The sequence below is a fragment of the Vitis riparia genome, chromosome 5 (assembly GCF_004353265.1).
Source record: "Vitis riparia cultivar Riparia Gloire de Montpellier isolate 1030 chromosome 5, EGFV_Vit.rip_1.0, whole genome shotgun sequence".
Taxonomy (NCBI): domain Eukaryota; kingdom Viridiplantae; phylum Streptophyta; class Magnoliopsida; order Vitales; family Vitaceae; genus Vitis; species Vitis riparia.
In genome coordinates this window covers 23914830-23940762 of record NC_048435.1, presented here as the reverse complement: position 1 = coordinate 23940762, position 25933 = coordinate 23914830, and the positions used below count along the sequence as shown (strand labels likewise).

The following is a 25933-nucleotide window of genomic DNA, read 5'->3' as shown; positions in this document are numbered from 1 at the left end:
AATTTGAGAATTTTATAGATACTTTAAGAAATCTTTTGTATCTTTTGTTAACAGTAGGATTAGTTGTAAAGGCGTGAAGATCCGTATTTTGTGGAATTTGTTTTTGAAAAAGCTAGATGTGTTAGTTGGGTTTGGTATTGACTCAACAACAATGTGCCTAAAATTGTAATATTTATATATCAGCATATGAATGAAATCGTGAGTTCACATGGTATCAGAGCACCAAAAAGATCTTAATAGGACCTGTGAGTGAAAAAAAAACCACCAGCAAGACTTTCTCTAAAAACCCTCATGGCTTCCAGCAATACGTCTGCTCTTTCAACCCCAGTTTTCAATGGTGAAAACTATCAAGTTTGGGCTGTTAAGATGAAAGCTTACCTGAGAGGTCTTGGTTTGTGGCAGTGGGTTGAAACTAAAAGGCAAATACAGCCTTTGGGAAACAATCCAACCCTCAATCAAATCAGGGCTCATGAAGAAGAAGAAGCTAAAGCTCCAAGAGCTTTATCTTACATCCATTCTACTGTCTCAGAACCAATTTTCACAAGGATTATGGCTTGCGAAACACCAAAAGAGGCGTGGGACAAGCTCAAGGAGATGTATTTGGGGAGTGATAGAACTAGGCAAATGCAAATTCTGAATCTGAAGAGGCAATTTGAAGTTTTGAGGATGAAAGACAATGAGTCCATCAAAGAATATGTAGACAGGCTCATGGAAGTTGTTAACAAAATCCGGCTTCTTGGTGAGGATCTAACAGACCAAAGGGTTGTAGAGAAAGTTCTAGTGAGCTTGCCTGAAAGATTTGAGTCTAAGATTTCTTCACTTGAAGACTCAAAGGATTTAACCAAAATTTTCTTGGTTGAGCTTGTTCATGCTTTTCAAGCTCAAGAACAGAGGAGATCAATGAGACAGGAAGAAAGCAATGAAGAAGCTTTTCTTGCACTGAAAAAAAGAAAAGCTTCTCAAGGCAGAGAGAAAAAGCAATCTGGTGAGAAGAAAGATAAAGAGAAGAATGAGGGCCAAGGAAGGAAAAGTGGTGGCAAAAAGAGATATCCTCCGTGTCCTCACTGTAAGAAACAGAGTCATTCAGAGAATTTTTGTTGGTATAGGCCAAGTGTACAATGCAGATCATGCAATCAATTTGGTCATATAGAGAAGGTATGCAAGAATAAAAATGATCAGCAAGGGGAGCAAGGACAACAAGCACAAATGGCTGAAAATCAGCAGCAACAGAAGCTACTGTTTATTGTTACAAGTCATGCAACGAGCAGTTGTATAGAAACTTAGCTTATTAACAGTGGTTGTACAAACCACATGACTCCTGAATTGAGCTATTTCAAGGATTTGGATCAATCATATAAGTCGAAAGTGAAGATTGGAAATGGAGATTTGGTTGATGTCAAGGGCAAGGCAGTTGTTGCTGTTGAGACTCCAACATGTATTAAATATATCTCAAATGTGTTGTTTATGCCTGAAATTAGTCAAAGCTTATTAAGTGTGGGTCAAATGCTAGAGAAGAATTATTCTTTGCATTTTCAAAAAATGTCCTGCACTGTTGTTGATAATGTTGGTTGTAAGTTGATGACTGTAAAAATGAGAGACAAAAGCTTTCCAATTAAGTGGAAAGAGACTAATTTGCATGCCTATACCACTGTTGTTGATGAGTCTGTGTTGTGGCATAAGAGATTTGGCCATTTTCATTATGCTACACTTAAACACTTGCATCAGAAAGGCTTAACACAAGGCCTACATGTCATTTGTGATGAAAAAAATGTGTGTCAAGTTTGTCAATTTGGGAAGCAAAGTAGATTGTCGTTTCCTGTAAACAAGGCTTAGAGAGCTTCAGAAAGGTTGCAACTCTTGTGTCATTTTATGATTAGCTGGTTTTATGCATATGAAATGCAGGTCTACATGAATGTTGGAATGCTTAACATTTCTAAATCATATTTTAATATGTATTCACTTTTCTTTTTTAGTTTCGGTGGGTTTGATGTACTATCATTTTGTAAACATTTGATATACAAATATCATTGGATGATGTAATGTGTTACAGGTTAATCCATAAGCATTACGAAAATATAAGTTAAATGTGATATGATTATTATATTTATGGACAAAATATACACAAGTTGATCTTATTTGTTAATAAGCATTACAAAAATCAACAGGCTAATTAATAAAAAACAACCATATCTTCCATAATCATTTACAATGATGTGACACCATAGCTCAAAGGTGATGCATTTAATATGACACCATAACTAAAAGGTGATGCATTTAATATGACACCTTATATATCTCATGCAACTCTATATCAAATTAAGTCTAACTAAAAATATATGGTGTCGCTTTTGAATGTGTCACAATTTATCTGCTTTGGTGTCGTTTCCAAATACGTCACCAATTGGTACCCTCTATGGTGTCAGTGGATAAGGTGACGCTATGTTGTAGCGACACCCTATGTTTATAGTGACTCATTATAAATGTCACCATATCTCTTTTTTCTTGTAGTGATCAGGCAACAGTAGCATTTGCTTTCAGTTTTGTTTCGAAGACCATTAAGGATGATGGTGTTAGCATGAGACTTGAAAGTTCAGGTATTATTATTTCACTGCAAGTCATCAGGCTACTCATTCATGGCATTAAACCAGTCTGGTATTTTGAGGTTAGACTTGAAAAGTTCATCAGTGGGAGTTAATATTCATCACAGCAATCTTTATGTGAACCTTGGCTTTCTTTTGTGCAGAAGTAGCATTGGTGGAAATGGCTTGTGATGACTGTAGTCCTGCAGAATGTGTAGACACACACCTTAGGTTCAAGATCTGGAAAAATGACGAGGAAGTACAACTCGCATGCAAATTTTGGAAGAAATTGAAGACATCGAGGGACCAACCTTTTGGAAAATCAAGTATTGATTAGCATAAGGATAAACATTTTCTTCAAAAACCATTGTTGTCAAGAGTACTAAGGCATCTACGCACAAATTTTATGAAAGATTAGCATGAAAGAGCATTGTCAAACCAGTTTCAACTACAAGCTTGTGCTTGTGTTCCACAGTTCCATTCTGCTACATGGTGTTCCTGGACAAAAAATTAATGAGAAATTAGTGCAATTAAAGGTTCTTAAAAACAAGTTGACTGGGATTATCCACCACAATTGTTTTTAAATATTTTCACTTGCCTTTAAAGTTGATTTTCAATAAGCCTTGGAATGTTAGAAACCATCATAAAAATCTGAACTTTTTTTCTAGGTATATAGCCATTTGTAACAAGCAATCATCAATAGGAGTGGCATAATATTGAAAATGCTGCACTGAAGCGATTGAAACAAGTTCCCACAAATCATAGTGTATTTTATATATCCCAAGGCAAACTTTGAGATTTTAGTTTACTGGACAGAGCAAACAGAAGGTTGCAACTCTTTCTAGGTTGACAACTAGCTAATACACTAGTCCAACTAGAGATACCTATAACTTTCTTGGCTTGCAAAATTTTAAAATCTTGGACTAAGGGTGAACTGTTGGATGGCTCCATATCGGAAGAAATTCTTTTGGAAAAATCAAACAAAAGCTTTCTAAACTCTTCCTAAGTTTGTTGTATAAATCTGTGTATAAATAACACAAAGTGAGGGTTTATTAGTCTAACTAGAGACCTAGATTTATGATTTTCTTAGTTAACAAAATTTTAAAAGCTTAAGAGTGAGAGGTGACCTAATCTTAATTTGGTGTTATACATGAGGAAGCTTTGTTAAATAGATTTATGATTCATTTGATAGTGTTTTCTAAAAAAATATTTTTGACTTAAAAAGTGTTATAAAGAAAAAATAAATGTTTGACAAAATTTAAAAAATACTTTTAAAAAATTAATAAATTATTTGTAGTGTTTTTTAGCTAGATAAATACTTGATATGTAATTTTCTCAAAATACTTTTAGCAAAAATACTTTAATTGTAAACACTTAAAAGGATATATCATCAAGTGCACTCTTAATTAATTCCACTTAATGTCTCATGTCCATATATTGTCATCCAAGACACAAAGATGAACCTTTTTATGGCTTTTCACTAAGATCATTTGATTGTGATCGTTAATTTAAAAACCAATGGATGAGAGTTAAAAACAAATTAAAGCATTATTTGTTGTAAGACGTTGGCCTATGCATGCATTGACAACATTCTTTTTCATATTGGGAACCATAAGAACTTCCTTTAGCTTAAATCACCATGAGAGGTGTATACAAATAGACACCACCATCATGTGAAATTTTTTAACATTCTCCATTACCAACCTAAATTCTTCTCACTCATAATAAGATGTTTTCAGTTATTAAGCATGTTACCTTGGAACATTTTAGTCATTTACATTCATTATAGCTAAGGCTTGTGGGATATCATATGCTTGATGTGCTTAGTCATACCTGTGCCAGTAGTTTATAGCACTATGGTTAGCTTTGCCACAGGTTTGACAGATTATTTTACCTTCTCCTTTGAGTGCATGTTACCTTCCTTTAATATTCTTCCATAGAAAGTGATTCCTTCTTCAGGGAGTTATGTCCTTGTCCTCCCTTTCTTTTGTCATGGGAAGCAAGTATTCTTCAAGGGAATACAAGAGTTGGTATTCAATTTCCTACTGTCATACTCAAACCTCTTCACTCATTATGCTGAAGCCATCATGATATAAGTAACTCATTGTTGTTCAACCATAGTGCGTGATTCAAGTTGTTCGATACGTTGGGTTACTATCTTAATCTTCTTAGATGGTTTCTTAGTCTCGGTTGATGATGCAGAATGCCAAGGCCTCACACTAGAGGTCGAATCTGAAAGCATCTTAAAAACGCCAGGGCTTTCATGAAGTGCTTGGATGTTTGAGGGAAGATTATATTTGGTTTTTGATTTGTGGGGGAAAGTGAAGCCCCCAATATCATATTAAGCTTTTTATTTGCCTCAAAGTTTAATTAGGTAACGATCAGCCAAGGATGTATATTGAGTTGATTTGTGCTAAAGCTGATGATGGTTAAAAAAAAAACCCTAAACTTGTGCCGGGTTCCTACATATGAGGATTTATAAGTTATAACACAATACAAACGAGGAAAAGCGCCTTTCACCAACTTCTCTTCTTTGAAAGAGCCTTTGATCTACCAGTCAAACATCATATGAAAAGGGTAGTTGTTTCCCCTAAAAACTTCAACCATGAATCTCCGGACCATATTTCATTAAAGAAACAATGAAATGTTAAATGCCCTATAGTATTTTTTGCAAAAGGGTCAGTTGCCGCCCCAACATAGATTCTTCCTGTCTATATCGTTTACATGTACCTACAAACGGGGTGCTGTTGGTTCTGTAGAGATCGATAAAAGCTAGAAGACAGAAAAATGAGTCACATTAATTTGCCACTTTCCTATAGCCTTTGATTGTTGTAAGATCAGGCCTTCCAGCATAACTTTATAAATACCATCTTCTCTATCTGGCCTGGTTATAAAGAAGAGAGAAAGATAGTTTTGGAGGAATAATGGAGAGCGACAAAAGACTCAGTGAAACACATATCATGGTCCTTCCTTTCCATTCACAGGGTCACATAAACCCAATGTTCCAATTCTCCAAGCGCTTAGCCTCCAAAGGTCTCAAAGTTACACTATTAATCACAACAAGCTCCATTAGCAAGTCCATGCATGCCCAAGATAGCTCCATCAACATTGAGATCATTTGTGAAGGGTTTGACCAACGCAAAGCAGAAAGTATTGAGGACTCTTTGGAGCGCTATAGAATAGCAGCTTCACAAAGCTTGGTCGAGCTCATTGAGCAACACAGTAGGTCCAACCATCCCGCTAAAATCCTTGTGTATGATTCGATTTTGCCATGGGCACAAGATGTGGCTGAACGACAAGGCCTACATGGGGCTTCTTTCTTCACTCAATCATGTGCTGTTTCTGCCATCTATTACCATTTTAATCAAAGGGCATTCAGCAGTCCTTTAGAAGGGTCAGTGGTAGCATTGCCTTCCATGCCACTATTTCATGTCAATGATCTTCCATCATTCATTAGTGACAAGGGCTCGGACGCTGCTTTACTGAACCTCTTGTTGAATCAATTTTCAAATTTTCAGAAAGTGAAGTGGATCTTGTTCAACACTTTCACCAAGTTGGAAGATGAGGTAATTTTTATAAACCCTGTACATATACTTACATATTGTATAAACATCATGACCTGCCTGCCTGGCTACTTAATTAGCTTACACTTGTTAGCATTCATTTGAACGTAGACATTGTTACTGAAAGTCTGAAAACTAAAAGTGACAGGAACAAAATGATATTGAATAATGCCTAGATGAAAAGGCCACATCACAATGAAGACACCCAAATGAATTACTATCAATCAACAACCAACTTTGCTACCTTGTAAAACAAGTTTGATTCTAATTCACCTTTCCACTTAAATTCCATTAGGTGATGAACTGGATGGACAGCCAACGGCCAGTCAAGACAATAGGACCAACTGTTCCTTCTATGTACTTAGACAAAAGGTTGGAGCATGACAGAGACTACGGTCTCAGCCTTTTCAAGCAGAATATTGACACCTGCATTACATGGCTAGACACAAAGGAAATTGGGTCGGTTGTTTATGTATCATTTGGGAGCGTGGCATCACTGGGAGAGGAGCAGATGGAGGAACTAGCATGGGGCCTGAAGAGGAGCAACAGCCATTTCCTGTGGGTAGTCAGAGAATTGGAAGAGAAAAAGTTCCCCTACAATTTTGTAGAGGAGACATCTGGGAAGGGTTTGGTTGTGAGTTGGTGCCCTCAACTGAAAGTTTTGGCACATAAAGCAGTTGGGTGTTTCCTCACTCATTGCGGATGGAACTCAACGCTGGAGGCACTGAGCTTGGGAGTGCCAATGGTAGCGATGCCTCAGTTTTCCGACCAAACAACTAATGCTAAGTTTATTGAGGATGTATGGCGAGTTGGGGTTAGAGTTAAGGCGGATGAAAAGGGGATTGTTAAGAGACAGGAAATAGAGATGTGCATTAAGGAAATCATGGAGGGAGAGCGAGGGAATGAGATGAAAAGGAATGTTGAGAGGTGGAAGGAGTTGGCTAAAGAGGCAGTAAATGAAGGTGGAAGCTCTGATAAGAACATTGAAGAATTTGTTGCAGAAATTTTATGCAGCTGATGTTGAAGTTGTTCAACACTTCCAACATCTTATATGTATAAATGTGTTTGTATTCAAAATTATATTGCTCAGTATCTTATCAATCAGATCTCTTTTCCCTTGAAAAAAAGTTAACACCATGTTAGATTGCTTAAAAAAAGTGTTGAATTGGGACCATCTCATTTGAAAACCAATCGGTGTTTAATGAGGGTAGACCAAACCTTTTATAGCATTTGACATCACACCACACGAACTTATTCTAAGAGCCATTATTTGGGTGACTCATCCTCAAACTTAAGAGCTTGTTACACTCAAACACTAAGATTTGTTCCTTCAGATTTATTAACGACTTGGATGTCCTGAATTAGGGTCGAGTGGCAAAGTTTGATACATCAACCCTAACACGTTTTTTATGGATTTTGTTGGAGTATAATCGGATTTAATCATAATCATGTCGACTTCTATAACTCATTTAATAAATGGGCAGTTTTCGGATCAACAATCGCATAATACAAATTTGACTCGAATTGTTCCATTTAATAATTTGATTGATTAATCTAATTATAATTTTAAACTATTTAACTCATTTTAAATTTATTTTTAAATAAATAGGTCAATTGAATCATATTTCATGGATATTTTAATCATAAAAACTTATATATTACTTAGCCTAATTATTAAATAGAAGAATCTAATCATTAAATAGGTTAAATGTGTTACACAACATATTACTTATTTAACGATTAACTAATATTTGAGTTTATGTTTTTAGTAATATTATTAACTATGTCGAGTTTGAATTGACCTATATAGTATGATGCATAAATTCTAACACAACATAAACACCAATCATCAACACAAATTACCACTTCTACCTTCAATCCAAATATCACTATTTTTATTAGTGGATATATAAACATTTCTTAATTCATCATCAGATATATCCATATCTCATGAATAAGGAAATATATTGAAGATGATTTTGCATACAAGATTTGTTCCTTTCCTATCTATTATGCAACGAACATTTAATTAAATTTTTAGAAGAACAATGTTTCTATTTCTTTTTTCCCTTTGGGATCAACCTACCAGAATTATTAATATTTTGTTATACTTGTTTGGATTATCTATTTAATTTTCTTATTAAGACAAAAATAAAAAAATGGATTATCAGAGGAATCCAGAGATCCTTGTGAAAATGCTTACAAACAAAGGGTTGATATGTGTTTTATCAACCCTTTTTGTCTTTCTCCATTTTTTTTTTCCTTCAAAACTCTTTCTTTTCCAATGAATGGAAAGGACACCAGCAGAAGGCCTAGCTAATCCTAAACATGGCCCCGTGACTTTTTTTTCTTCAACTTTAATTTTCTCTCTTTGTACCAATGTCGGCCAATTTTTATAAGGCAAATTGGCAAAGTACTATATTTTTATAAGGCCATGTTGAATCAAAACATTATTTTATATCATCTCGGTGAAAGTGACACCATGCATGCATGCATGCATGGACCCTAATGAGAAGTTGAGATTGTGGAACTGAACTACTGAATATAGTGAGGGTTTTTATAACTAAACTATTGAATATATTTCTTTTAAAAATCTAAAAACTTGTTCTTTACACTTTTGCTTTTATACTTGATCTATCTAACTGCTCGTAACTACTTGAACTATCTAACTGATCACTGCAACTAATTGAACCTTACTTTGATTTGAGGCAACCGTTATTAAGCCTCTTAACAATGCGATTTAACAAGAAAATAAGTAATAGAGACTTCAAGGATAACATATGAGGGTCCATCTCATAAATATGAGAGATTGGATTTGGTTAAGATGTGCTTGTGTTGAAAACTCTGTAAATAAGAATACTTGTAACTAATTGAAGTTATGTCAATTTAATTGATGGCTATATCGCGAAAAGATGAAAGTCCAAAGGATTCCTCACTTCTCAATACTTTTGTAAATAGTTTTTAAGTTAAATTTGAGTTTAATCTTATGAGCTAAATAGTCTAATTGGGAGCATCAACTTAACTGTAACTTGACATCACTCTAGAAAAAAAAACCTACAACTACTTCATTATAACATTGGGGTGATCTTTGTGTGATTCTAAATCTCATATTTTATGTTCGTTCTAAACATATCGAGTTTGACTATCATTTTATATGGGAAAAGAAAAACTTTTTGTATGAATAATATACTATTTGTTCCTCCCTCCAAATTGCAGACATGTTAACCAAATGCATGCCTTGACATTCTTTTACCACTTTCTTTCAAGCTTGAAGTTCATCTTATTCCACTTCTAAGCTTAATGAGGCTGAAAATCATTAAACTCAGTGGCGAAGCCGGCGAATGGCTTGAGGGGAGGCAACATGTAACTCAGCTCTTAATTTAGGGGGAGGGGGCAAAAATTAAACAAAAAAACATTTATAGACTAGTGGTAATGAAACAATTCCCTTTTAATCTATGAAAAGGGGTTCAATCCTCTTAAAGACATCTATTTAAAAAATTTAAAAAAAAATTAAGGGGGCATTTGCCCCCGGACCCATCACTATCAAGCTAATCAATTTCAAGCATACCATACCAATCATGTACAAAGTTAGACATAAAAAAAAAGACCAAAAAATGGACAACTAATTTAACATGATGCATGACTTTGTCACAGGGATTATGCCCATCAAAAATCAGTCTCCAAAATCTTCTCTTAAGTAACTTCGTTTCCTTTTTAAGAGTTATTACCGTTGCTCTTTAATGCACGTATCAGTAGGGACTAGATCGAAAATTGAAGAGAGAGACATAAAATTTATTTTTCTGCACATTGCTTTCTCCCCCCATGCATTCTTATTTCATTTGACTTTAAGGAAATGCCTTGGGAGCTCATGTGAGAGCGTTCTGTTCTCTAGCTTTTGTCTAATCATAATCAGTACTCACCCAGTCTGATTGATATGTTGAAGGTACGTAATATTATAAGTTCAAGTTGTCTATGCCAGTATTGATTGCATCCTATTTTTCAATATCTCGTGATTATATCATATCTATCTTCTCGTATCATATCATATATTATCATATAGTATTTCTTATTAAAATGCCCTTTTAAAACATTAGAATGCTGGTCTGTATTAGATATGATATCTAAGTTGTTCTCATGGCCCAGGAATTGACTGAAAACTTATTATACTTTTCCTTCATGGAATAAATTACCTTCTCATTTCTCTTTTATCTTCTTGTTTGTTCTCTCCTTTCATAATCCAATCATTTCAATTTTGTGAAGTTATGCATGGCTCTTGGAAAGTATCAATAAAAGGGGAAAAAATATTTAAAAATGATTTTTCTTTTTTTAATATTTGGATGCCATTAAAAAAAATGAAGAAAAAAAAGGAAAATATAATAGAAAATGGTTAAAAAAAATTTGAAATCCTTTGACAAAGGTGACGAAAGTTTGAGGAAAGAAGCTCCTGAGAACATTTTTATTTTTTGTAGTATTCTCTTTCTTTCAATCTTTTAAGTTATATTTGGTTCCCAAAAAATATTAGGAAAAGAAAAAAATATTGAGGAAAATTATTTTTTCATATTTGGTTTTCTTATAAAAAAAAAACCTAAGAAAATTAAATATAATTAAAATTATTAAAAAATTTGTATATTTTAAATTATTTAATCTTGATATAGAAGAGTTAAATAAATAAATAAAACGTTTAAAATAGTATAAAAATAATAATTTATTTATCTTAAATTTATTTTTTATTTTTCTTCACTTTTTCTTTCTTTTACTTTTCGTTTCTATTTTATTTCCCTCAAACTTTCCGGACCAAAGATAGCCTTAAACCAAATACAACCTAAATTTTCTTGGAAGTATAGAATGAATCATTTTACACACTTAATAAAGAGAGGTCATTAAGCATTGAAAATTACCATAGGCATTTTATTTACAACTTAGATATTTGAAAATTAACACAAGCTGAGATGTGTCCATACAGATTTCAATCTAAGCTGCATAAAAGTTCTGCAACAAATTCTTCAATGTTCTTATCGGAGGTTCCGCCTTCAGTTACTGCCTCTTTGGCCAACTCCTTCCACATCTCAGCATTCCTTCTCATCTCATTCCCTCTCTCTCCCTCCATCATTTCCCTTATGCACATCTCTATTTCCTCTCTCTTCACAAGCCCTTTTTCATCCGGCTTAACTCTAACCCCAACTCCCCATACATCTTCAATGAACTTAGCATTCGTTGTTTGATCTGAAAAGTGAGGCATCGCTATCATTGGCACTCCCAAGCTCAGTGCCTCCAAAGTTGAGTTCCATCCGCAATGACTCGCAAAACACCCAACAGCTTTGTGAGATAAAACTTCTAGTTGGGAGCACCAACTCACGACCAGACCCTTCTCACATGTCTCCTCCAAGAACTTGCAAGGCAGCTTTTTCTCTTCTGATTCTCTGACTACCCACATGAAGTGGGTGTTGCTCCTTTTCAGGCCCCATGCTATTTCCTCCATCTGTTCTTCTCCCAGTGAGGCCATGCTTCCAAAGGATACATAAACCACAGAGCCAATGCCCTTTGTGTCCAGCCATGCAATATAGGCGTCAACATTTTGCTTGAAAAGGCTGAGACCGTAATCTTTGTCTTCCTCCAACCTCTTGTCTAAGTACATGGAAGGAACAGTAGGTCCTATTGTCTTGATTGGTCGCAGGCTTGCCATCCACTTCATCACCTAATAGAATTTAGGCAGAGAATTTAACAGTATGAGACGATTATTTAATTAGCATATATATCATGGAAGGTTATTGTGTTTGTATTATGTAGAGGGGGTTATAGAAAGTACCTCCTCTTCCAACTTGTCAAAAGTGTTAAACAAGATCCACTTTACTTTCTGGAAATTGGAAAACTGCTTCAAGAGGAAGCCGAGTATAGTTTTGTCATTAATGAATGATGGCAGATCATTGATACATAAAAGTGGCAATGAAGGAATTGATACTGTATATCCTTCTAAAGGAGTTTTCAACTTCCCTTGATTAAAATGGTAATAGATGGTAGAAACAGCACATGATTGAGTGAAGAATGGAACTCCATCTAGGCCTAGTGGTTCAGCCACGTCTTGTGCCCATGGCATCATTGAGTCATACACAAGGAATTTAGCGGGATGGCTGGATCTACTATGTTTCTTAATAAGCTCCTCCAAGCTTTGTGAAGCTACCATTCTAAAACGCTCCACATAGTCCTCTATACTTTCTTCTTCTTTGCGCTCCTCGAGCCCTTCACAAATGATCTCGATGTTAATGGAGCTAGCTTGGGCATTATAAATGGAGGCTCTTGGGATCACTAATGTGACCTTGAGACCTTTGGAGGCTAGGCGCCTGGAGAATTGGAGCATTGGATTTATGTGACCCTGTGAACAGTAAGGAAGGACCATAATATGAGTTTCACCAACTCTCGCACCACTCTTCATTCTCCCCACAAGACTCTTTTCTTCTTTAATCAGGCCATCTGCAGAAGGTAGTATTTATAGACTACTTGCAGACGGTGAAAGGCCTAATTCTACAACAATCAAAGGCCAAGCAAGTGACCATCTGACACATTTTTCTGTCTTCTGGCTTTTATCTCTTCAGAACCAGCAGTGTCAGCTCATTTTGTAGGTACCTATAAAGTCTATAGATAGTACCAATCAAGGTTGGAGGAAGTTGAATCATACTTTTCCATTTGATAATAGATTTGAAAGTTTGAAACATAGCTAAATATACAAATGAATCCCTTGCTTAAAATATTATAGGGTCCTTAATATTTTAATCCTTCTGTGAAAAAAATCTAGAAAATCATCATGCAAGTGTGAAACAACTACCGATTCACTTGGTGTTTGACTGGTGGATCAAAAAGCCCTTTCAAAGAAGAAAAGTTGGTGGAGGGTCCTTTTCCTTATATGTATTATATATTGTACTGTGAAGTTGTTCAATATGCTTGTTTTTTTCCCTCCCTTATTTAAAAAGAGTTAATCATATGATTTCATTAACTCTATCCTTTAGTACCATCTATGATTTTTGTCCACTTTCCTCAATCAACAAACTCAAACAACATTGTAGCTAGCTAGCTATGACCAAAAAAGACTTGTTCTGAATGACAAGATTTCATGGAAAAACACAAGATTTACAAAGAGTAAAGATTAATATGTTAAGCCGGTAATTAATTGATCCAAAAGCTTAAATTATAAGGTAATGGATCGACCGGCAACATATGTTAGCTAGATTAGCATAATTAACTTGAATTTTTTCGTTCTTTGTATGTAAAAAGGATGTTAGGTCAATTAGTGGTTTAGGTGTTTCATATATTTGGATTGCGCATATTGGGTTCAAATCCATTCGGCTTGAGCTTTTCCTTTGATTTTAAGGATATTTTTAAGTTATCAATTTTTTTCTAAATTAACTTCGTTTCCTTTCTATCTTTTGAAGAATTTGGAAAAGTCCTATGATTAAATATTGATTTGCTCATAATTTTGTTTTTGGAAAAAAAAAAGGAAAATTTGATTGTTATAAGCACCTGGGTATGTGCGATGCTAGTCATACATGTTTTTATTTATTTATCCTTCTTTAATGAAGATATTTCATTATTTCAAACATATGTATTTACCCTATATCCGGATCATATTGGAGAGTACTGTACTCCAATAGAACTAGGAAATTGGGTCATAGAAAACCTAGCCAAAAGCATGCTAACTTCCATTCAATTAAACATATTAATAAAATAAACTAAAAGTTGGTTGTAAATTTAAGAGGATTTTAAGTTAGACTTCAGTATATTTTAACATGGAACCGGTGCAGGCAAATCCATTCTCTTTCTGGTCCTACAAGATTATTTTAACTTGATTGGAGCTCAATTATAAAAGGCTGTGAAATTAAAATGAAATGGAAATAGAGAGATTTTATTGTTGTTAATCAACATTAACTGCAAACAAGTCGTGCAACAAATTCTTCAATATTGTTATCAGAGCTTCCTCCTTCATTTACTGCCTCTTTAGCCAACTCCTTCCACCTCTGCGCATTTCTTTGCATCACATTCCCTCTCTCTCCCTCCATGACTTCCCTTATACACTCCTTTATTTCCTCTCTTTTAACAATCCCATTTTCACCCACCTTAACCCTAACCCCAATTCCCCACACATCCTCAACAAACTTAGCATTTGTTGTTTGATCTGTCCACTGAGGCATCGCCACCATTGGCACTCCCAAGCTCATCGCCTCCAGTGTCGAGTTCCATCCGCAATGAGTCATGAAGCATCCCACGGCTTTGTGGGCCAAAACTTCCAGTTGAGGACACCAACTCACAACCAGACCCTTCTCAGATGTCTCCTCTACAAAATTTCTGGGGAGCTTTTTCTTTTCTAGTTCTCTGACTACCCACAAAAATTGGCTGTTGCTTCTCTTTAGGCCCCATGCTAGTTCCTCCATCTGCTCTTCTCCTAATGATGCCACGCTTCCAAATGATACATATACCACTGAGCCAGTGTCCTTTGTGTCTAGCCATGTAATGCAGGCGTCCGCATTTGGCTTGAAGAGGCTTAGGCCATAATCTTTGTCGTCGTCTATCCTCCGGTCCAAGTACATTGATGGAATGGTCGGTCCTATAGTCTTGATTGGCCGTTTGCTTGCCAACCACTTCACTACCTAGTGGAATGTAAGCATTATTGAACAGTATGAAACAATAGCATATAGAGGCATATACTAAAATATTGATTACTGCAGGCCTGCTAGGCAAGGTAGGTGGTTGCATGCCTAATTTTAATTAATATGGAAAGGCAAACTTCCATTTGATTTTTTGTTGTTGACTGCCAGTTAGTAGGAAGGGTAGCATCCTTTTCCAGCCAGCCATGTGACATCAATTTGTGATATTCCATATCTTATAGAAGAAAAAATTTCAAGCATTATTCATATAATCCTCTTAATCACATGAATATATTTTAAAGTCAGTAAAAACTTATTAGATTTAAAGTTAACAATATATGCACAGTTTAAAGTATATCATTACAAATGTTAATGTCAAAGCCAAATCCTGACCTAACTAGTGTAAGATCGAGTTTGTTTGGTCTCACAATGGGACAAAAACGTCTTCATATGAGATGACAAGAACATCGTGTTTACATGAAAGTAATTGTGATATCTCACATTAAATATGAAAAAAAAAATATTTTTTACATTATATATGTATAAGTTCTTTTTAACCATTTAGAAGCATCTTAAAACAATTAAAGATAAGAGTAAATAATATCTATGTTATTGAGTTGGAAGTGGTTTATCATAATTGTTACAGTATGGAAATATCAATCAACTACAATACTTACCTCATCTTCCAACTCACAGAAAGTGTTAAAGAAAACCCAATTCACTTTCTCAAAATTTGAAAATTGGGTCTTGACCAGAGTCCATAATGTTGGATACGAGCTTGTGTCATTAATGAACGATGGCAGATCATTAACACCAAGTATAGGCATAGAAGGTATAGACACAGTTGGCCCTTCTAAAGGAATCTTCAATGCCCCTTGATTCACATGGTAATAGATGGTAGAAACAGCACATGATTGAGTGAAGAAGGGAGCTCCATCCACGCTTAGTCTTTCAACTATGTCCTGTGCCCATGGCATAACTGAGTCATACACAAGGACTCTGACAGGGTACTCAGACCCATTGTATCTCCCAATGAGCTCCACCAAGCTAGGTGAAACTATAAGTTTGAAACGCTCCAGATAATCATCTAGACTCTCTTCTTCACCTTGGAGACCAACCGGAATATGCTCCATGTTGATTGAGCTGGATTGAGGTTGCTTGGACTTGTTAGTAGGGGTGGTGGTGATGAGTGTGACCTTGAGACCTTTGGAGGCTAGGCGCTTGGAGAACTGAAGCATTGGGTTTATGTGCCCCTGTACAGGAAAAGGAATTACCAAAACATGTGTTTCACCAACTCCTCTACCTCTCTCCATTTTTGTGTCCACAACTCTCTCCCCTCTCCTCTTACTGCTTTAATCAGCCATGAGAGCAAGTCTTTATAGAACTGCAGATGATAGAAGGCAAAGGTGAAGAAAAGTGCCCATGTGAGTGGATTTCTGTCTTGTAGCTTTCGTCTCTCGTGTTGTATTTTCAGACAGTGGGGGACCGGACCCCTTTTTGTAAGTAATTCGAGAAGTATAAAGATGTGACAATTGCATGAAAAGCATATTCTGTCTGAGAGGAACCCGACCATACTATTTTCCAATGTCAATCATAACCAGGTAGAAATTATCAAGGGCAGCAAAATTTGTTATGATTTGTCAATACAAATCTAACACGATTTTACGAGTTTACGTCAACTTTGTGTCGGTTTATATAATTTGTTTAATAAATAAATAATATTTTTTATTAATTTATATGTAATTAACTTAATTATAATTTTAAATTATTTAATCCATATTTAACTTATTTAATTTTTTTTAAAATAAATATATTAATTGAATCATAAATATATTTAGTTGATATATTTATACAAAACTTAATTCAACCTAATTATTAAATGAGCTAAATAGGTTTACTTATTTAATAATTATATAGTATTTAGGTTCATATTTTTAATATTATTATTATTTGGAATTGGGTTGAGTTATGTGGTAGAATATTGATAAGACACATGAAATATTATCTCTAGAAATATTTATAAAAAATGTGTTGGGTTGAAAGATTTCTTTTGTAAGGAAAATTGTAAGACGCCCAAATGAAATTGAATTTAAGTTTTTAATATTATTAGACTTGAAGTACTTAAAAAAAAAAAAAAATACCAAAGTAAGATCAAAATATAGACAAATAAGGTCTTCAAATTAAAAAGTTAAATTCCATTTTGACTCTTTGTGATTAATTGATATTTTTATTACATGATATCCAAAAGTAATTTTCTTCCCTTGTATAATTTTATAATTATAAAATATAAAGACTTGTTTGATTACTGTTTTGATAATAATTATCTATTCTTTAAAATAAAAATAAAAAAACTCAAAAGAACATGTTTAATAATTAAAAATTATTTTATATCTTTTATTTTTAAAAATAGAAAATAAAATATTTTCAAATAATATCTTTTAATTATTTTATATCATTTTCACTTATTTTTTTAAAATAATTATATAGATATATAAAATGATTAAAAATAAAACAATAGACACAATTTTTTTATAAAAAAAAAGTTAGATTTAAAACATTTTAAATTTTCAAATAAATTTTTTACAAAATATCATTTTTAAAAACTATTCTCAAAAACTATTTTTCATATCTGTTTACAAAAACAGTTACCAAATTGGAGCAGATTTGTTTTCAAAAACAGATAAAAAAATTTCTCTTCTTTTTCTTCCAATATAATTATGTTTCAGAACAGAAGCAAATTGAAAAAGGGAGATCCGAACTTAATTGGGAAAATTTTCTTAATGACCTGTAGATGTGCATAAAATAATAGCGATGGCATGTTACTTGAACGTGCTTTGTACTATTTTAAAGTGATGTATTCTAAATAGGAACTCTGAGGTAGTGAAAAGCACGGACCACACTGCTTGGAAAAAGCCAGAAAGTAACAAAACAAGAGGAAGAAAATTTCAATCGGACTTGTGCAGTCTGCACGGCATTCTGAAGTGGCACTGTCATATTAGTACGATCGAGAGTAAGATAATAATATTGACATCATGGCTTATGTAAAATTAAAGATACTTTTGGACAATGAGGTGTCTCGATTCAAACTTACACAACTTGTGGGCTACATGCAATATATTAACATAGAAAAGAGGGAAGGGCTTGAGCTTGGACGAAGACCCAAGATCTCACTATCATATTTAGTCCCTTTCTTGCATTATTGCTTCTTCCCAGGCCACTCATAGTTTTTTAGGATTAGGGTTAATTTCATTCCCACTCATTAAGCTTTGTTGTAAAATATATTAGACTATTATTAATTTCAAATTTTATCAATTACAACCCTTATTGATTAGTTCTTCATCAATTTCATTCTTACTCATTGTCACTTTCAGATATTGCATCTCTCCTTTTCGTGCTCCACATTTCTCTCTTATTAATATATTGAACTAGTGAAGAGACGTTAAGGTTATGTTTGGTTCCTAAAAAGTTTGAAAAAAAATATGAGAAAAAGAAAGTTGAGACGAAAAATAGAAAAAAAGAAAAATAAAAGATAAATTTAAAGTATATAAATTGTTTTTATACACTACTTCAAAAAATTTTCACTTATTTAATTCTTTTATATAAAGATTAAATAATTTTAAAATATATAAAATTTTAAACAATTTTAATTATATTTGATTTTTTTTATATTTTTCATAATAAAACTAAAAGAAAATTATTTTCCTTAATATTTTGTTTATTTTCTTAGTTCGAGTGCTGTACGTAGCTTATCCAATAAATATATATTTGCATGGACAACAATTATTGTTATTCAAATCAACATAGCTTATCCAATAAATATATATTTGCATGGACAACAATTATTGCTGTTCAAATCAACATCAGCTGCAGACTAGTTGTGCAACAAATTCTTCAATGTTGCTATCAGAGCTTCCTCCTTCATCTACTGCCTCTTTGCCCAACTCCTTCCACTTCTCACCATTCCTTTTCATTTCATTACCTCTTTCTCCCTCCATGACTTCCCTTATACACTCCTCTATTTCCTCTCTTTTGGCAATTCCCTTTTCATCCACCTTAACTCTGACCCCTACTTCCCAAACATCCTCCACAAACTTAGCATTAGTTGGTTGATCTGCCCAACAAGGCATGGCTATCATTGGCACTCCCTGGCTCAGGGCTTCAAGCGTTGAGTTCCATCCACAGTGAGTCATGAAACATCCTACTGCTTTGTGAGCCAGAACTTCCACTTGATGACACCAACTCACAAACAGACCCTTCTCAGATGTCTCCTCCACAAAATTGGTAGGAAGCTTTTCCTCTTCGGATTCTCTAACTACCCACAAGAAGTAGCTGTTGCTCCTCTTCAGGCCCCATGCTAGTTCCTCCATCTGCTCTTCTCCCAGTGACGCCATGCTTCCAAAAGATACATAAACCACAGAGTTGATATCCTTTGTGTCCAGCCACGTAACGCAGGTGTCGGTATTAGGCTTGAAAAGACTAAGGCCATAGTCTTTGTCATCCTCCAACCTCTTGTCTAAGTACATTGAAGGAATGGTTGGTCCTATTGTCTTGACTGATTGGTGGTTCGCCAACCATTTCACAACCTAATGGAAATGAAATAGATTAGGTAACAACATGAGAATGGCATAAGGTTTTTTTGTGTTAATTCAATTACGAGCACAAATAAAAAAAGATAAGAGACTTTAATATGATTCAATAATTAATTCGATCCTTACTTCCATGACCACACCAACATTCAATAATCTACTAATCATACGAAGACAAAAAGTTATAATGGTGAATACTCTTCTGCTCCTCTCAATTGTGGTCTCACACGATTTTTCTATTTGAAACAGAACTCTAAATAATCATAAGGTTAAAAATATAATAAGAGCAAACTTACCATACAATTATAAAAAATAAAAATAAAAATAATTATCTAGTGGGCATTTCCCCTTAAAATCCCGCGAGCTGAGCTAACTTGATCCCCCCATGACTAGCTAGCTTGATCCCTGCAAGCTCAATGGGGAACCGAACCCCAACCTCCCCTCTGCTTAGTGCAAAAAGATTGACTAACGCTACTCAATCCAACATCTTGACAATTACGACAAATGTACACACCCCTTTTTTTGCATTGGCTAATAGTCTTTTTTTGGTTGTTAATTAACTGAGCTTATTCTATATATATGATTACCAGACTTACTTCATCTTCCAACTTGTCGAAAGAGTTGAACAAGGCCCATTTCACTTTCTGGAAAGTTGAGACTTGTTTAGAAATGAGGCTCCATACAGCCGGGTATGAGCCTGGATCCTTGACAAATGATGGCAGATCATCAATACCTAGTGGTGGCATAAAAGGCATAGGTAACGTCGGTCCTTTTACAGGAATCTCCACCCCCTGACTGACATAGTGATAGATGGCTGTAACAGCGCAAGACTGAGTGAAGAAAGCAGCTCCAACTAGGCCAAGTCTTTCAGCTATGCCATGTGCCCATGGCATGCTTGCATCATACACAAGAACATTAGCAGGATGATCAGACTTACTGTGTTTCTCTATAAGCTCAGGTAAGCTTTGTGAAACTACAGTTTCAAAGAGCTGCATAGAGGCATCAACACTTTTCTTCTCCTTTCTGTCAAGGCCGTCGGGGATGAGCTCAATATTGATGGAGGTGGGCATGGACTTGGCATCAATGGAGGTAGTTGCAACAAGGGTGACCTTGAGACCTTTGGAGATTAGGCGCTTGGAGAATTGGAGCATAGGGTTTATGTGACTCTGTACTGGGCTAGGAAAGACCATGACATGTGTTTCACTAACTCTTTTGCCTCTCTCCATTTTTCTTATCCAACTCTTTGTCTTTCTTCTTCAGCCGAGTCAGGAAGTAGTATTTATAGAGCAGCAGATGTTGAAAAACTGCTCATATGAGCCATTTTTCTGTCTTCTTGCTTTTTGAATTATACAAGGAGAATGCTAGTGAAAATCATATTCTATGACGGTAGCTGTTAGGTCACTTCTCCATGTCTCTATGTATAGATGAAGTAAGAATTATGATGAAAAACTGACTAGTAAGGAACATTAAGGGCTCCATGGGCTTAGGGATGACATTATCATCTTTCTTTAATCTACTCATGTATAGTTGGATTAAAAATTATTAAGAGTATGATATTTGTAGGCATGAAAAAATCCCATAAACTAATGAACTATACTTCTTATTACGATTTGACCTCTGATCTAAAAGGTGAATTAGGACTTACCTCATCTTCCAACTTGTTGAAGGTGTTGAAGAAAACCCATTTAACTTTCTGCAAATTCAAAAACTGATTCAAGAGGAGGGCGAGTGAAGCTGGGTATGAGCCCATCTCTTTCATAAAAGATGGCATATCATTGATGCCTAATATGGGCATTGAAGGCAAAGATACTGTTGACCCTTCTAAAGGATTCTTGAATGCCCCTTGATTTGCATGGTAGTAGATGGTAGAAACCGCACAGGATTGTGTGAAGAACCGAGCTCCTTCAAGACCTAGTCGTTCAGCTAGGTCTTGTGCCCATGGCATGATTGAGTCATACACAAGGATTTTAGCAGGGTGGTCAGATCTATTGTGCTTCTCAATGACCTCACTTAAGCTTTGTGAGGCTAAAATCTTAAATTTCTCCAGATATACCTTAATGTCTTCTTGTTTTTTGTCTGGGTCCGACTCATAATTAGCAATGAGCTCAATGTTGATGGAGCTACTAGCTTGGTCTTGAACAGACTTGTTAATGGAACTGGCTGCCATCAGTAGTGTAACCTTGAGACCTTTGGAGGCTAGGCGCTTGGAGAATTGTAGCATTGGGTTTATGTGACCCTGTAGGGGGAAAGGAAAAACCATTATATGTATTTCACCAACTCTTTTTCCTCTCCTCATCTTCCTCCAAAACTCCCCCGAGCTATCAGAGGAGGCATTAATTCGTAGAGCTGCGGATGAAAACTGCCCTTGTGAGTTTATTTCTGCCTCACAGGTTTAGGGATGACATGAATGATTGGAAAGAAGATAATTGGATGGAAGATAATGACAAGGAGTGTGATCACCAACACACTCCTTGTCATGTCTATGTTGTCAGAAGAAACATTTAAGACCACAGAATCAAAGTTCAAGGATAAGAGAAATGATTGACTGACTTTGTCAGTAAGACATCTCTTTCCAAAATGGCACTTGATTGGATGGCCTCAATGATCCAAGTTATAAAGTTACATAGAGTCGGTGATAGAAGGTCTTAACATTTTACAAAATGAGCATTTGTATTGTATATTAATGTTCGGGGAGAGTTGTGGATGAGATAAATGATGAATTGGCAAGAAGGTGGAATTATTTTTTAAAATATGATAATTCAAAAAATATTTTTAAATCTATAGTAATATTAAGAAGCATAACCAGCTAATATTAATAAGAATACATAGGAAGCCCCTCTGCAAAAATTGTTCAATTTCGACATGTGAGCAGCCAATATGCAATTTCGACACATCCAATCTTTAGTAAATAGTATAAAACATTATTTGATTCATCATTTCAAATTATTGAAAGTGTTACATATTATCACAAGAAAATAATCATTGTATCCTAAATGATAATTGTTACTAAACCATAAACATTGGAGCGGAGGACAAATTTGATTTAAGAATATAATGTTAAATTCTAGCATCCATCAATCTTATTTGTGAGCTTTAATTTGTATTTTATTTATTTATTTTACATATTTATTAGTTCATATATTTCAAATAATTAATTTGAACAATCCTACAATCCATAGTCCAAATACATAATAGTTTTGAAACTACAAAAACCGTCAACAAGGGGGGTTTTAGCAAGCTGATCTAATATAAATCCTCCTCACAACATAATTTCTTTATTGATCATGCATGTCTCTTCCATACATATATTTTGACACCTACTTTGAGCTCTGGTGTGTTATAACACTCCTCCAAATCAAATGAAATCAAAGTAGAAAAAGTTTCTGCTTGTAATCTACATCATCAGCTGCATAAAATTTCTTTAACAAATTCTTCAATGTTCTTATCAGAGCTTCCACCTTCAGTTGCTGCCTCCTTAGCCAACTCCTTCCACCTTTCAGCATTCCTTTTCATCTCCTTCCCTCTCTCTCCCTCCATGGCTTCCCTTATACACTCCTCTATTTCCTCTCTTTTAACAATCCCCTTCTCATCAGAGGCCTTAACTCTAACCCCGACTCCCCACACATCTGCAACAAACTTAGCATTTGTCATTTGATCTGTCCACTGCGGCATCACCACCATTGGAACCCCCAAGCTCAGAGCCTCTAGGGTTGAGTTCCACCCACAATGAGTCATGAAACACCCCACAGCTTTGTGAGCTAGAACATCCAGTTGAGGACACCAACTCACAACCAAACCCTTATCTGCTGTGTTCTCTATAAAATTGCTAGGGAGCTTTTGCTCTTCCAATTCTCTGACCACCCACAAGAAATAGCCTTTGCTCCTCTTCAGCCCCCATGCTAGTTCCTCCATCTGCTCCTCTCCCAATGAGGCCAAGCTTCCAAAAGATACATAAACAACCGAGCCAATGTCCCTTGCATCTAGCCATGTAATGCAGGCATCAACATTCAAGTTCAAGGGGCTGAGTCCATAATCTTTGTCATCTTCCAACCTCTTGTCCAAGTACATGGATGGAATTGTTGGTCCTATTGTCTTCACAGGCCACTGGCTTCCCATCCACTTCACAACCTAATGCAATTTAAGAAGCTTGGTTATCTGTATTAAAAGCCCTTATAGGTGGTATATGCATGAAAAAATAATATCCTAATAATATTTATAAGTAATGATAAAAAAAAGGAAAAAAAATAAACCAAAAATTTTCAATTTGCTTCTCTGAATAAAAACACAAGCAATAAATACCCCTCATTTCTAATATCGTTTCCAAGAAACTGAATTCAACCCCTTTTGTCCATTTGGAAAAATGATGATTTGTCATGAATTAATTCATGTTATGCAATGGAGCAAAGGGGAAAATAAGGAGAATTATCCCTTGTCAATGTGACCTACTTCCTTTGGGAGTATATGTAAAATTTATAATCATTAACTGCGAATACACATACATACATATCTATTTGCATACATGCATACCTATGTGCATAGTGCAAGGATACATACATAAATACATGGATGCCTACATACATTCATACACAAATGTGGTGCCTACATATATATAAATTTGTCTATGTTGATAAAACATTAACATGTATATTCATACCTATGTGCTTAACAAAAATACAGGCATATCTACTTAGGTACAAAAATACACCCATCCCTATGTATCTATATGTAAAAATGCATGCATACCACCTATATATACATAAGTACATACATACACATATATATTATATAGATACATATGCATACATACGTAAATGAAAAGGACTACATAGCCTACCTCAGCTTCCAACATGTCGAAAGTATTGATCAAGAGGCACTTTGCTTTCCGAAAATTCGAAAACCGACCCAAAACAAGCCTTAACAGAGATGGGTAGGAGTCCATATCAGAGATGAAGGAGGGCAGATCATTGATCCCCAGCAATGGCATTGAGGGAAACGATGCCGTTTTGCCTTCTATAGGAATTTTCATCATCCCTTGGCTCACATGGTAGTATATGGCTGAGACAGCACAAGACTGCGTGTAAAATGGAGCCCCATCTAGGCCCAGTTCCTGGGCAGTATCCAAGGCCCATGGCATCACAGAATCATAAACTATAAACTTAATGGGCCGTTTGGACCTGGCCAGTTTTTCAACTAGTTGGGCCAGGCTTTGTGAGGCCACCTTTTGGAACTTCTCTAGATAGGCCTCAACGCTTTGGGCTTTTTCGCCTGGTTGGAATCCATCTGAGATGGGCTCAATGTGGATTGGGTAGTTGGATTGGGCCTCCTCAATGGGCTTTGTGTTGGGTTGGGTTGTAACTAGGGTGACCCTGAGGCCCATTGAGGCCAAGCGCTTTGAGAATTGGAGCATTGGGTTTATGTGGCCTGGTGTTGGGTATGGAAATACCAAAATATAGGCATCTGATCTCTCCATTTTCCTTCCAACCAAACACAAAATCTCTCTATCCTTCAAGCCAAACACACAGACTCTCCGACAGGGAGGATTAAATCAAAGAGGAAGAAGCATTATTTGATGGGGGGATAAAACACGTGTAGATCGCTCCAGATCTGTTTTCTCGCCCCATTTTCCTTCAACCCAAACAAACAAACAAACTTTCCTTCAACCCAAACACCAAAAATATCCTATAAACACGCGGAAGTCAAAAGGGAAAGGATATTTAAGATCTGTAGGGGAATAAAATACCTGTGGGTACCAATACTTCTCTCTTCATTTTCCTTCAAGCCAAGCAGAAACTTTGTCTGAAGCAGGCCAAGTGAAGAAGGAAGGAGTATTATCCAGGCCACATCTTATTCTCATCTTATTCTGATCCACATCTTTTTCTCACAAAGAAAAGCTTTTCACAATTTTATAATCAAGTCCCTGGATCAGTCAACTATGAAAATATTATCCCTTTTTCTCACGAACAAAAGCTTTTCACAATTTTATTATCAAGTCCCTGGGTCAGTCAATTATAAAAATATCGGGTCGGTCAATTATGAAAATATTATTTCTTGTCTCTTTCCTACCGATTAAACCGATAAAAAGGGCCTAAAATAAATTTTTATAATCTTTTTGACACCAAGTCGTTGGTAGACAGATTTACGCAATTGTTTTCGAAAACGATCCTCTTTTCCGTAACCAAAAATAAGAAGGCACGAACACGCGTTTATTTTAATTCTTAAAAATAAAAAATACGATGATTTTGGATAACATCTTATATTTTTAAAATATATTTAAAAATATTAAAAACATATTGAACACGGTTGCAATTTGAACAAGTCGACCCAATCAAATTTAAATTCAACTCAATATTTGATTGGATTTAGATAATAATTTTTAATATTCAAATTATATTTGAGTTTAATTTTTTCAATTTTACCTTAATTTGAGTTGCGCTCAACCAAATTTAAACAACCCAAGTCTAATTCGAACCAATTTAACGTTTTTTATATTATAGTACATTATTTCTTTTTTAATTTTTAAGAAAAATATCAAATTATATTATATCATATCTTTTTCCATTTTTTTCAAAAGG

General features: G+C 35.1%; 5 protein-coding genes and 1 pseudogene across 6 annotated transcripts; 2 read left to right on the top strand and 4 right to left on the bottom strand.

Moving 5' to 3' along the window:
* Positions 1 to 291: 291 nt before the first annotated feature.
* On the top strand, positions 292 to 2916 carry LOC117915319 (annotated as a pseudogene).
* A 2572-nt stretch (positions 2917 to 5488) lies between these two features.
* On the top strand, positions 5489 to 7246 carry LOC117914229 (UDP-glycosyltransferase 74E2-like). The gene is made up of 2 exons (XM_034829466.1): positions 5489 to 6145; positions 6438 to 7246. The coding sequence occupies exons 1-2, from the start codon at positions 5504 to 5506 to the stop codon at positions 7158 to 7160; spliced, it is 1365 nt and encodes a 454-aa protein (XP_034685357.1). The 5' UTR covers positions 5489 to 5503; the 3' UTR covers positions 7161 to 7246.
* A 3855-nt stretch (positions 7247 to 11101) lies between these two features.
* On the bottom strand, positions 11102 to 12572 carry LOC117914230 (UDP-glycosyltransferase 74E2-like). Its single transcript, XM_034829468.1, has 2 exons — positions 11949 to 12572; positions 11102 to 11837 (listed from the first exon to the last, which is right to left on the bottom strand). Exons 1-2 carry the CDS (start codon positions 12570 to 12572, stop codon positions 11109 to 11111), a joined length of 1353 nt encoding a protein of 450 aa, XP_034685359.1. The 3' UTR covers positions 11102 to 11108.
* A 1437-nt stretch (positions 12573 to 14009) lies between these two features.
* Positions 14010 to 16129, bottom strand: LOC117913830 (UDP-glycosyltransferase 74E2-like). Its single transcript, XM_034828881.1, has 2 exons — positions 15453 to 16129; positions 14010 to 14778 (listed from the first exon to the last, which is right to left on the bottom strand). The coding sequence occupies exons 1-2, from the start codon at positions 16086 to 16088 to the stop codon at positions 14056 to 14058; spliced, it is 1359 nt and encodes a 452-aa protein (XP_034684772.1). The 5' UTR covers positions 16089 to 16129; the 3' UTR covers positions 14010 to 14055.
* A 2410-nt stretch (positions 16130 to 18539) lies between these two features.
* Positions 18540 to 21780, bottom strand: LOC117913858 (UDP-glycosyltransferase 74E1-like). 2 transcript variants are annotated; one of them, XM_034828948.1, is made up of 2 exons: positions 21007 to 21780; positions 18540 to 19358 (listed from the first exon to the last, which is right to left on the bottom strand). In XM_034828948.1, exons 1-2 carry the CDS (start codon positions 21655 to 21657, stop codon positions 18636 to 18638), a joined length of 1374 nt encoding a protein of 457 aa, XP_034684839.1. In that variant the 5' UTR covers positions 21658 to 21780; the 3' UTR covers positions 18540 to 18635. The 2 variants fall into 2 exon arrangements, with proteins under 2 accessions (XP_034684839.1, XP_034684840.1); XM_034828949.1 differs by lacking the exon at positions 21007 to 21780 and adding an exon at positions 19958 to 20977.
* A 740-nt stretch (positions 21781 to 22520) lies between these two features.
* Positions 22521 to 25201, bottom strand: LOC117914884 (UDP-glycosyltransferase 74E2-like). The gene is made up of 3 exons (XM_034830399.1): positions 25102 to 25201; positions 24196 to 24986; positions 22521 to 23489 (listed from the first exon to the last, which is right to left on the bottom strand). The coding sequence occupies exons 2-3, from the start codon at positions 24829 to 24831 to the stop codon at positions 22764 to 22766; spliced, it is 1362 nt and encodes a 453-aa protein (XP_034686290.1). The 5' UTR covers positions 24832 to 24986; positions 25102 to 25201; the 3' UTR covers positions 22521 to 22763.
* Positions 25202 to 25933: the final 732 nt, after the last annotated feature.